Source organism: Rattus rattus, chromosome 7, assembly GCF_011064425.1.
Source record: "Rattus rattus isolate New Zealand chromosome 7, Rrattus_CSIRO_v1, whole genome shotgun sequence".
Lineage (NCBI taxonomy): Eukaryota > Metazoa > Chordata > Mammalia > Rodentia > Muridae > Rattus > Rattus rattus.
This window is the reverse complement of record NC_046160.1, coordinates 84,732,630-84,746,462: the sequence shown is the minus strand read 5'-3', so window position 1 is coordinate 84,746,462 and position 13,833 is coordinate 84,732,630. Positions and strand designations below refer to the sequence as shown.

Sequence of the window (13,833 nt, the reverse complement as noted above, 5' to 3'; positions counted from 1 at the left end):
CATAGCACCCAGTTTAAATTTGTTTCTGTTTTTAACTTACATGTACGGGTGTTTGCCTGTATGTACATATGTGTGCCATGGACATGCTCAATGCCTGCAGAGGTCAGGAGGGTGTCTGACTCTCTAGAACTGGAGTTACTGACAACTGTGAACCACCATGCGGACACTGGTAAATCCTTGTCCTCTACAAGAGTAACGAACGCACTGAACTACTGAGCTATCTCTTCCAGGCCTTTTCATTTTCAACGGTGTCCATGTAGCTCATGGTGGGTGGCCTGAAAGTCTCCACACTCCTGCCTCCATTCAAAAGTCCTTAAATAATTTTTGCTGTGGATTATTCAACTGTACTCACTGTTAACTACCATTATTGTCACAGCAAGGCACCTTATCTGCTCTGGGCACCAGTTAAGATTGAAAGGCAGCCCCGGCCCTTGGTCTTAGACTAGACGCAGTGAAAGTTACACACTGCTTTCATGAGTACTGGGTGTTCTTCCTATGATAACTTAAGTCTTCCAGGTGCAAAGTTTATTATAAAAAAAAAAAGTGGCTGTAAATACAGGACAATATCATGGTCTGATATATCTGGGACCGTTGGGTGACAACATTTTTCCTGAGGAGACAACACAACACATTTCTTCACCTCGGGTAGAAATCCTTCAACCGACCAAAGTACGGACACCACCAAAATCCAACTTGGTGAACCAATGAGTTTTAATGGAGTTACAAGGAGTAGGGGTGAAGGGTTAAAGGAGCAGGAATGACCCAGAGACATCTGTATCACCAAGGCCCACCTCAGCATGGGTGACAGCTCACAGTGCACGGACTGCAGGCAGCTCAGCAGGTGGGAGCAGCCCTGCCAGGTGACTCAGTTGGTCTGAACTTTCAGGCATGAGGCCTGGTCTCAGAGTCTTCCTTGCAGCTCAGCTTCCTTCCGTCTGTGGGCGTCTCAGCTCTTGTTGATTACGGTGGCACGGAGGGGCCTAGTGAACCTGGTGGTTCCAGACGTTTGCACAGCAAAGCCCTTTACCTTACCCAGCCACTTCCCCAGCCCCTGGGGAATGGCTTCTGACTGAGTGCTGTAGCTAGCTCCAAACGGTGCTTGCGTTAAGGCTGACTGGAAATTCCGCCACCAAAAGCCTGCCTACAGTATACTGTGGTTCTTCACTTTCACTGACCTACAGGGTGAGCCTCTAGTGTGAGAGAGAGGACTGGGGCCAGAGATAATGTTCAAGTGGAAAGGGAACAGTGGCAGAAAAGTGAGGGACAACTACCAAAGAAACGAGATATAAACAGCGCCAATCAAGTCAAAACTATCACAGATCATGAAGAAAATAGTCAAAAAAAAAATTCAGGCAAGTCTCTGTGGTAGACATGGAGATTTATCTCAGATGTAGACACCACTGCTGGTGAGCATAATCCCTATGCAGCTCTGGACCTTTTCAAAGTAAGATTGTATCAGTTCTCCTAATGCTGCAAGCCTTTAATACCCCCAACCGTAAAATTATTTTCATTGTTACATTGTAATTGTAATTTTGTGACTGTCACCACTCAACCAAAGCATGGTTCTCCACTGAGTAACTGATCCTTAAACAGTTCTAAGAAGGTGGCTGATACACAATAAATTGCATATATTTAAAGTATACAACCAGATAAGCTCTGACATCATACACAACCTGAAATGACTACTGAAGCCGAGATCAGTGATAATACCCACCATGCACAGCGTGCCGCCTCCTCCCATCCTGATAGGTAATTTGCGTCTTCCTCTAGTTCAGTGGTCCTCAGCCTGTGGGTAGCATTGGAAAATACAAAATATTTACATTATGATTGGGGTTGGGGATTTAGCTCAGTGGTAGAGCACTTGCCTAGGAAGTGCAAGGTCCTGGGTTCGGTCCCCAGCTCCGAAAAAAAGAACCAAAAAAGAAAAAAAAAAACAAAACAAAACAAAAAAAAATACATTATGATTGATGGCAGTAACAAAATTAATTATGAAGTAACAATGGACATAATTTTGTGGTTGGAGGTCACCAGGATGTGAGGAACTGTACTAAAGGGTTAAAGCATCAGGAAGGTTGGGAAACGCTACTCTAGTTCTCAAGTCATCTGACTACAAGTTTATCGTGTTCATTTACATTCCCAAAGATCTAGGCAGTGATTTTTAATTTGTTTAAATGATTCTTTGTGAATGTCACATCATGCACCTCAAGCTCAGTCTTTTCCTCCATATTTGCCCTTACAACCTCCCCCCTCAAAGGAAAACAAAATATAAAAAATCAAAAGAAAATTTAAAAAATGATAAAAAATAATCTTGCAGTAGAAGCTGCAGTGTGTCCCACGGTGTCCCCTTTTTGCCCGAACAGATTTACTTGAAAGTGTCTATCGCAATGAGCTATTGGTCTGGTACGAGGCCTCTGGCTTCTGCTACACTAGCAGTACAGGATCCTCACTGGGACTCCTCTGGGACATCCTGTTGTAGCCCTGTGTCACAGAGATCCTGCAGCTTCAGATCTGCAGGACTGGCCCCTCTACATGCTCCAGCAGTGCACAGACGGAGTAGATCTGGATCTGGGCCTGGGTGGGAGATGAACTGGTCAGCCTGCCAGCTTCCCCACACCTGGGGTGGGCAGCCTGTGAGGGGGGATCCAGTTCTCCCCAACCCTAGGACATCAACATGGCCCCATGCGGGAGCCAAGACCACAGACTCCAGCCCCATCCACCACCAGCACGCAAGCTCCAGGGCAACTGATCTAGACATATTTGTGTGTGTGTGTGTGTGTGTGTGTGTGTGTGTGTGTGTGTGTGTGTTATACATACATACATACATTCATTTATTATATACATAAAGGTCCTTAAGCTTCACAACAAAGCTTTTCAAAATGAATTTTGTAAGACACAAAGTACAAAATGAGCATAGCTTCATAATTCTGTCAACTATAAATATCAAAATTACAAATACTGTTCTTAATTGTTTTAAAAGATGCATAGTGGTTCTCTGTGGGTAAGATGCTTGTCATCATTGAAAATATTATTAAAATTTGAAGAGAAAAACGGCTAAAGGACAGAGCAGAGGGTATATACTTGGGAGTCCCCAAGCTCAAGAGGATTATTTTGAATTTAAGGCCAGCCTGGAACTACACAGAAGGCCCTGCCTCGGGAGCTAAACGTCAGAACAAACTGTACTGTGCTAAAGCACAAAGCATGTATCTGTTGGGAATTTCTTACCAGCGGGTACTCCATCCGAGCTGTTCAACCCTGAGACACAGGGGATTATGTGTTGTCCTCCTGGAATGGAGTAAACCTTGTTACACAGCCACATGGAAATGACAGGGGAAGGAAGGACAACCAGGGAGAGACTCACAGGGGACATGTTAATTGGCTATTAGGTAATGAAGCAAGACTAGTTTCATCCATGCCACAGAGTTGATATCTCAACACTATCATGTTAAAAAAGAGCCCTCAAGATCTTACATGTCTGGGTAACTGTATAAAAATCAATAATTATTTTACTGTAAATGAGTAAATTTGTTTTCTTCGACTTGACTTAATTAGCAACTTGGACTATTCTGTGTTAGAGGCTGGGCTAGGACTGAGAGGTACACTTATGACCAAGGAACACTGAAGGAAGCAACTCCTTTACATACATACATATGCATATAATTATACACAGTGAGCTGTGAGGGGAAACAGAAGAGACTACAAAGCTATCAGATGTGCAAGAGGGTGATGTTTTGTGGGCTCGAAAGTCAGCAAAAGCTTCCTTGCAAAGTGTTAGGGCAGCCAGCCAGTACATCAGGGACAAGAAGCAAGGTGAGAAGCACGAGGCAAGAGCAGCTCGTGAGAGCCTGACCCAGCTCTCCTCATGCCTCCCCCCCTCTCACCTGCTCACAACACCACGATATCTGCATCACTTTCCCAAGTCCCCAGCCTACCTGCCTCACTGGAACCAGTTTAACCCTCATTTTCTATTCAACGCCTTCCCAGGCTATGCCAGTCTCACTAGTGCTGTGCACAGTAGGCTGTCTTGGCAGCTATGACGTCATATACTTACCTTATCTGTAGACCTAGCATGTAGTGGGATGGGTGGGGTCTGGAGGCCATCCTGGGCTATGTAGTAAGTTCTAGACTAGCTTAGGCTAGAGGGAGACCCCATCTCAAAACCCAAAATTTAGGGGGTTGGGGATTTAGCTCAGTGGTAGAGCGCTTGCCTAGGAAGCGCAAGACCCTGGGTTCGGTTCCCGGCTCCGAAAAAAAAGGAAAAAAAAATAACAAACCCAAAATTTAAAAAAAAAAAAAAGGAAGAAAGGGGGGGAGATATTAAGTGGGCTTAGCCATGTGCATATTTATCATAACAGCATTTGAGAGGTAGGAGCAAGAGAATCAGAAATTCAGAGCTGGCCTCAGCTACAGACATTTTAAAATCAGACTGGCCTCCATGAGATCTTGCCTCAAGAAGCTGAGGAAAAACATTATTTTAATTAGAAGGGGTAATTGTTTCCTGTCTACCCTACTTGGTCTCACATAGTCCATGAAGACGGGAACCTTTTTGTCTTGGTTGCTCATGTGGCTGAGTCTTGGCATCACGATGTAGTGTCTGATACATAGAAGATATTCCATAAATTGCTAAGGAATCAGTTCTGCTAAGAGTTTTTGCATGATGTTATATATAGCACTGAATGTTTGAGAAGTATGTTAAATCACAAGACCTACAAGAAAAAGGACAGAAGCAAATTCATATAGATTTCCAAGACTTAACCCAATTTTATAGATGTCATAATAGTCTTTTAAAATGTGCTCTCTTTCTAGGCGAAAGACTGGAAGTTTGACAAAATGGATAAACAGTAAAAGAACACAAATGAATACCAATACAAAAAGCTATATAATGTTTGAATACCTTGACTCTATAGATAGTACATTCCTTTTTTATATAATATCTTTATACTTTTACTTTCTTAGTCACATGCAATATGTAATCATTTACTCAGAGTTTAGGTAAACTCAAAATAAGCCCAACATTTGAACTGTGATGCTTAATCAATACTCAATTTCACATTTTTTCCTAGCATCTTAATAAAGTGGTACCTAATTTCTACCAGCTAAGAGGGAGAGTATTCAAATTAGTAAGTTATCTCAGATTTACCAAATTGCTACTGAAGAAAATTACTAACATATCTAATGTTGCTTCCTAGTTTTGAGTGACAATTTTCTCATTTTTCTAATTAAGTACTACAAGTATTTTGAAAATTGAAGAATGTACTGAAATGCTTAGTTTTGTAGAATCTGGTTTTCCAACCAAAAGTTACTAGCATTTGGAAAAAAGTCACATAAAAGAAACTCAAGTTGTAAGCCGGTCCCGCCCACTGGGTTCCTTTGTATTTCACATTGCGATACTACTGCTTGGCAAAGAAAAGACAGGAAAGTTTATATTACAAGAGTACTTGTTTGTTTTAATTCTCTGAGAAAATGGAAGAAATCTGAATCACAGGTTCACAATGTGGCAAGATGACGCTGAGAAACATGATATCGGTAATGCTCTGCTGTAGCGTGTGCTGTGCCTCTGTCCGCCCTCAGGGTCTGCAGCCCCCGGGCTACCACATCACAGCATATAAACACAGAAAAGGAGGCTTTAAAACAACCCCTTTAATGTACAAACATGAGTTTAAAAATTGTTTTAAAAAAATCACCTTTTTTACATAATGTATATGCAAAACTGCTTTAAATACATGATTTTGGAAGAATTATTTACAAATGTATCAGTCTGTGGAACAATTCACAGACAAGGCATACATAGCGGCTTTACGTAACTGTTGCATCTCGACTTTGGGAGATATAAATTTATTCGGCAGTACAGCGAACATAAAAACTGTGACAAAGCGTCTTTAGGGCAACCAAAAATGTGATCCTCAAAACGGTTTAAATAAGAGGACTGCCAACGTCTCTAAACCAGGACAGACTTGAGTGACCCACATGCCCACTTTCAGCTGCTCTGTTGGGAAGGCAGAGACAGAACCCCTCCAGCACCCCGGCTGCACACGCAGCCCCTGCAAAAGGGACAGCTGACAACTATTGCCATCCAAAGAGTGAATTAACCTAGAATGTTCTTTTTTTCAATTTTATTAATATTTTAAAAAATACATAAAAATACAACCATCCAATGTCTGAATAAATATATTTAACAAGTTGCAAGATAATACCTTATTTTACACAAAATTTTCAGCTTTAGAAATCTTGTTAAATAACTTCATTGTTGTTATATATTTCATTTTTGTATTTTTTGTAACAAAATAAAAACTCTGAAATTACATAGAAAAAAGACAAAATATTTTTGTCAAGGGATAAGATAGTCCACTGAAAACTTATTCACAATTCCACTGTAAACATTAATAAACATTAAAATATTTGCATAATTGTGTGCTCAAAAGTCCTATAAAAAGTGGAAGACTTATTACAACTGCAGTTTTCAGTCAACTACACTTCCTTTCACAATTTATTTTGTCCCATTTACTCTTTTAAACCTGGGCACACTGCTGAACATATACTCTGGCAGTTCTACATAGCAAGTGCTTCCACAAAAATTGAAATAAAAAAAAATCAACATTAATAATAATTATTATAATAATTATAATAATAAAAGAACAACACAGAATAAACTCCCTACTCAGCAAGTGTTCAATGCAGCTCAGGGAAAGTGCAGCAGTAACTACTCAGCCAGATAATGTTCTCATGTTTACCATGTGCACTTGCTTGTCTATGATTCCTAGAACACTTGAAAGCTTTATTATACAAATTCAATTTTGCTAAGTGCCCTTTTTTCTCTATCACACAAAAAAAAATTAAGGAAAAAAAATACAGAGGAAAAATTATGACCATTGTGGCAGGCTGCCTAACCTTCAATTATTAATAAGCTTATGTTTTGCAACAATGAAAAGAAGGAAGGAGGGTGTAGATCCAGTCCTGGACACTGTACAGGAAGGGGATACTTAGCCAGCTGAGTGCTCTCTGTGGTTGGAGTTCAGGGTTTGGGGACTGACGTCTATGGCAGCAGACTGCTGGGAGGATGAGAACTGTTCATCACCTGCACTCTACAGCAAGTACATTTTGGGGGGGAGACGAGGACGAGGGACTCATTCCAGTGTCGGATGAAGCCGATGACATAGAAGCGCCTGCATGAGACACTGTGGAACCAACACGACCGGGTTAGATCAAGAAATGACTACTCACAGATGCCTAGAACTAGGTGCTAAATTCTAAGGAAGACTGGTTGTTTCTGAGACAGCCTCACATTGCTATGTCGCCAAGGGTGACCTTGCATTCTGATTTTCGTCCCCTACTCCTCGACAAGCACTGGGATTACAGGCATGCCCCACCCCACCAGGCTGCAACTACATTTCTAACATCACTCACTTCAGTCGGGCGAGTCGATGCTGCACAGGGGTAACAAGTTGTCAGCAGGTATTCTGCTGGGCTCACCTGGGTGAGGTCAGCTTTTGGCCAGTTAAGGGAATCAACAGGAAGACCACCAGGCTGGGAGGCAGAGGCCAGTGCAGGAGCCAGGGTGCTAAGCACAGGCCCTGCGTCCCAGCCCCAGCACCACAACCAAAATGAAAAACTAAACAGAGTCAGACGTCACAAACTGTAAGGATTAGAGAGAGATGACGATGACCGGTACTGGAGCAATCACAGTTTGTTCTGCTCCAACAATATGTAAATCCTCCTCCTATTTTTCCTAGTGACTGGAATTATCATCTTGGACACTCTTTCTCCCTACAGTCACACTGAGTGATCATCTCTCCTTGTCGTCATCTGATTACTAATGAGGTCAGGGAACTTATTTCCCTTACTGTTACTTTGGCAGACCTTGGATAGACACCATGTCCAATGTCTGACTGGCTGTGACCTCTGCCTGCTTACGGTATGGCACAGATACTACTTTAAGATTATGTCAAAGTAGACTGGTTAGTGTCACACAAGGCACACATTGTCCAGCAGATGTTAAGATACTGGAGACAAAGTCTGTGTTTAATCCATCTTCCTCCTCCTCCCCTGCGGAGCCCCTGGCATGTGATGCGCACTCATAAATGCTGTTCAGCTGCATGAGAGTTGCCCTGTGGTTGTTTATGAATGATCCACGGTTCCAAATAGTAATGCTCAAGATTCCTAGGCCTGTTCATTTGGTGAACCACAGAATAACAAACATAGGGGCAGCCAGTAAATATTTGTTGAGCAGAGTATATTCTCCTGGAGAACCCGAGATGCTTAGTAAATCACAAATTGTTTCAAGGGTGTCATTCTGGTTAATTCAGCTGTAGGCACACCCACTTCCAGCAACAGGAGAAAACACTAACTCTAAAAGCAACATCTATTACCCATGAACTAAGAAGAGATACACGCTTACAATCAAACGACAGGAATGAATCTTATCTTACCTTCTCGGTCTTTCTTTTTTAATCTTTTCCTCCTTCTGTCGATGGTTGCAACTTCAGACTTCAAAGACATGTAGTATTTTCTGATTTCCTGTAGTTTTTCTTGGAGAAAAGAGATTCTCTCTGTACTGTTCATATTATCTAATTCATCTAAAAGAAAAGATAAAGTTAATCTGAATTTTAAAACACAACAATTTTATGAAAGCAAAGGCAATTCTATCAAAAGTCAAACTTGCAAAGCAACAGAAGCTTCAGTTTATTTTGATCTACATAAGCTCTTTACACAAGATGCAATTACATTAAATGTATGATAAAAATTTCTTTACTCAAGTATTCTATATTAAACATTCATCGTTGATCAAGAAACATAAGAAAACATAAAATAAAGCAATCTGACTGATATGTAATTAGTATTTTTAAGTGTCAGCAAAGAGAAGGCACTTCCATTTCACTGATTTATATAAGTCATACCTCATACAAAGTCTGTGTAGCCCAGGTTACCCTCAAACTTAAGATTCTCCTGCTTACCCTCCTGAGTGCTGGCTTACAGGATGAAACACATACCTAGCCCATGTTTTGTTTCTTTTTTCTTTTTTTTTTTTTGAGCTGAGGACAGAAAGCTAGGCAAGCGCTCTACCACTGAGCTAAATCCCCAACCTCTTGTTTCTTAAGTGAAGATCTTGTCATACCAAGTTATCCAAATTAAAAGAGAACATATACACACAGAGGTTTACATACAAATGATGATTATTGATTTGGAATGGCTACATAATTTGTTAGATTACTAACATTATTTCAAAGGGATATCTTAAGACACTTGACACTGTTTACATTCAGGCTACTTGGCAGACCCTTACTGAGTTGGAAGCTCCACTTGTATGTCCTAGGGGATGAATTTGGATGCTTTTCTCGGTGCTTCTCTTTCTCTCCATCTTTGATATGAGGCGAGATTCTTGCGGGAGAGCGTGGCAGCTTCTGTGGCTTGGGCAGGCTAAGGCGCTTCACCGGTGTGCAGTTACTGGAACTGTCCATGGCAGGAAGGTCCTCGCTGTCACTGCTCTGTCCTGTAATGGTAAGTTTAACCCAACTGTAAACCACATAAGCCTCAAATACCAAAATGCACCAGAGGAAGCCAATTACACTTCTTGGTAACACACAGGTAAACCTAATACATACATACATATATACATACATACAGACACACACACAGACACACACACATACATACATATACACACACATACATACATACATACATACATACATACATACATATATAGATGAAGGATTACAACAAAAAAAGTGGAAATAGAGATCTAAGGAAAAAAAACAAAAATTGCTTTAAAGTGGTATATTACTAAATTGCTACAGTTTTCCCCCATTGTTTGATTTTGACTTTTTAAACTTTTTAAACTTATTCTTATGAGCAACAGGGGCGGTGAGGTGGCTTAGCAGGTAAAGGCACATGCTGCCAGGACTGATGATCTTAGATACAGGTTGAAAGGAAAGAACTGACTCCCATAAGGTGTGCTCTGAGACACACACCACACACACACACACACACCATACACACACACACACCATACACACACACACACACCATACACACACACACACACACACACACACTCTCACATACACATGCATACACACACACACACACACACACACACACACACACACACACACACACACACATAAAACATAATACATACACACATACACACACACACCACACACATACCCTACACACACACATACACACACATACACTCACATGCATACACACACACACACACACACACACACACACACTCACACACACAGGATACACACCCACACAGTGCATATGGACACTCCTTCCAAAATTAAAAGAAAAAAGAATGAGTTATAGTTCACAACGATTAAAGATCTACTATGTACGGGGCTGGGGACTTAGCTCAGTGGTAGAGCGCTTACCTAGGAAGCGCAAGGCCCTGGGTTCGGTCCCCAGCTCCGAAAAAAAGAACCCAAAAAAAAAAAAAAAAAAAAAAAAAAAAAGATCTACTATGTTACTAAATGGAAAATCAGGGTTTTAAAACAAACAATATATCGTAGTTTCATGTGCACTGAAATAAAACATACAAGCAATTCAACCCAAACATCAGCCAACCTGAATATGTATATGAAGCACACAAGTAGACCTTGTTGTAAGCTCGCCCAACATTTTTTTCTTTTCTTCACTAACATTTATTTTTGAAAAATGTCCTAAATATACAGCCCAGATTGGCCTAACATTCAGTATCTAGCTCAGAAGTTCCTGATCCTCCTGCCTCAGTGGTGTGCTATGATTAAAGGTGTATGCTCAACTTCATGTATATATTAACAAGAGAATCATTTTCTCTCTCTCTCTCTCTCTCTCTCTCTCTCTCTCTCTCTCTCTCTCTCTCTCTCTTCCTCTCTTCCTCTCCTGGCTTGACACGATAAAAAAAAAAAAAAAAAAAAAAAAAAAAAGAAGAGAATCATTCGTACCTCTGCCTCTCCCCTCATCAATTTATGATGGTTTTCCCATAAAAGCAAACTGGAATTTTATTTTACCATTTTTTCAAGGCATATACTTTACCCTTACCCTATCTTTACTCTCGAAGGGCAACGATCACACACTCAGTTTCCCAACCTGTTTCCTGTGTCTGACTTTACTATCCTTAAGAAAAAAACTTATTCTTGTGTGTAGGATGTAGAGGAGGGGTCACAGGCACAAGCTGTGGAGGACATGTGGAAATCCTAGCTTTGTATCTGTTCTGGGGACAGAACTCAACTGTCAGGATTGCACTGCAAATGCTTTACCTCTGAGCCACCTCACTGGCCTCTTATTGGGCCTCAATTATAATGGTTACATTTTGATTATTATTTGTCCTCAAAAGGAGAGTTTGCTGTGTAATGTTCTACTCCCAGGTCCCCTGGGATAAAGACCCTATGTCAAATATCCATGTTCTTCAATTGCCAGGGCCTCTGTTTCCAGAGTCTAGTTCTGCCTCACCCTTGGGTACGGGAGGGAGGGGTGAGTTCCCTTTGGGAGGAACCTCTTTCCATCTCTTCAGGGTTAAATTTCTTGAAAAAGAAACGCTACACTGTCACTCTGACCTTTCCTTATGACTGTACCTGAAGTTCATTATGGACTAACTCAGCAACATCTTAATCTCTCTCTGTGTGTGGAGATATGTGTGGATGTGCATATGTGCCAGGCCAGCTCAGACACTATTCCTCAGAAACTATCCACCTCGTTTTCTGAAACTGAATCTCTCACTAGGATCTGGGGCTCACTGATCTGGAACAGCTGACTAGCCAGTGAACCCCACGAACCTGCCTGTCTCACTTCCCAACCTTGGGATTAAAGTTGTGCAAAAACCCACCTGCTATCTTATGTCTTTGGAACAAATGACAGTTTTCATGCTTGCACCACAAGAACTGAACAGGCTAAGCAAAGTCCCCACTTACCCCAAGCAGTGGACAGGCTGAGCCAAGTCTCCAGTTAGCACAAGTACTAGACAGGCTAAGCCACAAGCACTGGGCGCCTACAATTCAATATCCCCCCACATTCTTTTAACACTTTGGTGTTAGTTTGAAGCCTATGTTCCATAGCTAGGTTAACTAAGCCCAGAGACCACACTAATCACACCAAATCCTATTACTTTCACTGACTACATCTCTCACTCCATCCTTTGTCACAGCCTTTAGTAAGACCTATTCTATACGTAAAAGCCATCCATGCCCTTTGTTTAACTTTTAAAAATTAAAAAAAATTATATAGGCCCGTGGGTGGGTGTTAAGTGTGGGATGCATGTGTCATGGCACAGCTGTCCAGGGTGGAGGACGCTGTTCAGGTGTTGTCTCCGGACCCGGTTTGCAGGCAATCTTCCTCCATGTTTGTTATATACTGCAGGAGAGTTGCCAGAGCTTCTGAGAGCTCCTCCTGTCTGTCTCCACTCCCACTGCACGGTAGGAGTGCTGAGATCATGGATGTGCGGCTGTCAGGCAGCTCTTCTCACGGGTTCTAGGGCTTGAACATGGGACACTAGGCCGGTTCAGCTGGTGTAGCTACCTTCTGAGACATCCGTTTAGATGCTTCCATTTTTTTTAATCTTTACACTTTTACTTGAAATAATTTATAAACACATAAAAACTTGCGCAATACCATTAGCTTTTTTCCAACCCACTTGAGGGTTGCTGCCTCCTCACATCCAAATACTCTGGCGTAAGACATATCCTAAAATCAAAACCGTGTTTCAGATTTGTCATCTGCCACCGCACTACTAGCTCTAGTCCTGATTCTACTGGTTTGAAACTACAAACACTTAGTAACTCACACGGTTTCTGACGGTTAAAATCTTGGAGCAGCCTGACTGGAGAGTCTGCCTCAGGAATACTGGGAGAGTGCACTTAAACTTGCAGCCAGGCCTTTGTCTCTGAAGACTTGACTCACTAGCATGGCAACATGGTTTCAGGTTTTTCCTGGCCAATGGCAGAATGCCTATGGCTCCTCACTGCACAGAATTAATCCTCCACCAACACTTAAATAGCCTTACGACATGGCAGTGACTTTCTACCAGGGTGTGAAGGAATCTGCAGGGCCTTTTGTGCTCTTGTCTCCAAAGTCACTGTCTCAGTTACTTTTCCCATTGTTGTGATAAAATAAACAAAAACGCTGATATAGGTAGCGTGAGGAAGAGCGCAGTCCATGCTGGCAGGAGGTCACAGCAGAAGAGCTTAGGGGAGCTGGTCACCGTATGATTGTCAAGAAGCAGAGAGAAATGAAATGCTTGATCTCAGCTCCCTTTTACCTTTTTATACACTCCAGGATCCCAGCCCAGGGAATGGTGCTGCCCAGAGTGGTGCGTCTTCCAACTCCAATTAACCATATCAAAGTAATGCGCTAGAGGCAAGTCCAGAGACTAAATCTAGATAATCTAGATTTAATTATCTAGATTCAATCTAGATAATCTCTCACAGCTGCACCCCATGGACTGTTTCCTGTGGTTCTAGATCTCATCAAGTTGACAGTCAACATCAGCCATTAAAGTCACAAACCGTCACTATGCTTTGTTAGACATAAATCACTGAGTGCATCTCGGTCAAGGGGATGAAAGTTAGGTTTCCGCTTCTTAAAGGGAAAGATCAATGAATTGGTAGACTTTATGTTTAAGTCAGAGTATAGCTTTCAACATCCAAAACTCACACAGATTACAATTTTCAGACTTCCACTGGATGAGCCACAGATCCTTAAGAGCACAGAGACTCAGGTGAGAAGAGTGCATGCACTTAGTGACCCCGCCCCTGGTGTCTCTCTCAATCCAGAACATTTCCTTTTCTCCTGGCATTCATGACCTTGTAGGTCTGAGTGCTAAAGCCTATTACTGTGCAGAATATCCGCCAG

The 13,833-nt window shown here is 41.8% G+C and overlaps 1 protein-coding gene across 1 annotated transcript in view; it reads right to left on the bottom strand.

The window, feature by feature from the left end:
• Nucleotides 1-5,417: 5,417 nt before the first annotated feature.
• Nucleotides 5,418-13,833, bottom strand: part of Arid4a (AT-rich interaction domain 4A) — a 69,742-nt gene continuing 61,326 nt past the window's right edge. The window contains exons 21-23 of the mRNA XM_032907901.1: nucleotides 9,278-9,484; nucleotides 8,424-8,570; nucleotides 5,418-7,172 (exon numbers count right to left, since the gene is read on the bottom strand). Coding sequence (XP_032763792.1) covers nucleotides 7,069-7,172; nucleotides 8,424-8,570; nucleotides 9,278-9,484 — 458 coding nt within the window. The 3' untranslated portion in view covers nucleotides 5,418-7,068. The remainder of the gene's footprint in view (nucleotides 7,173-8,423; nucleotides 8,571-9,277; nucleotides 9,485-13,833) is intronic.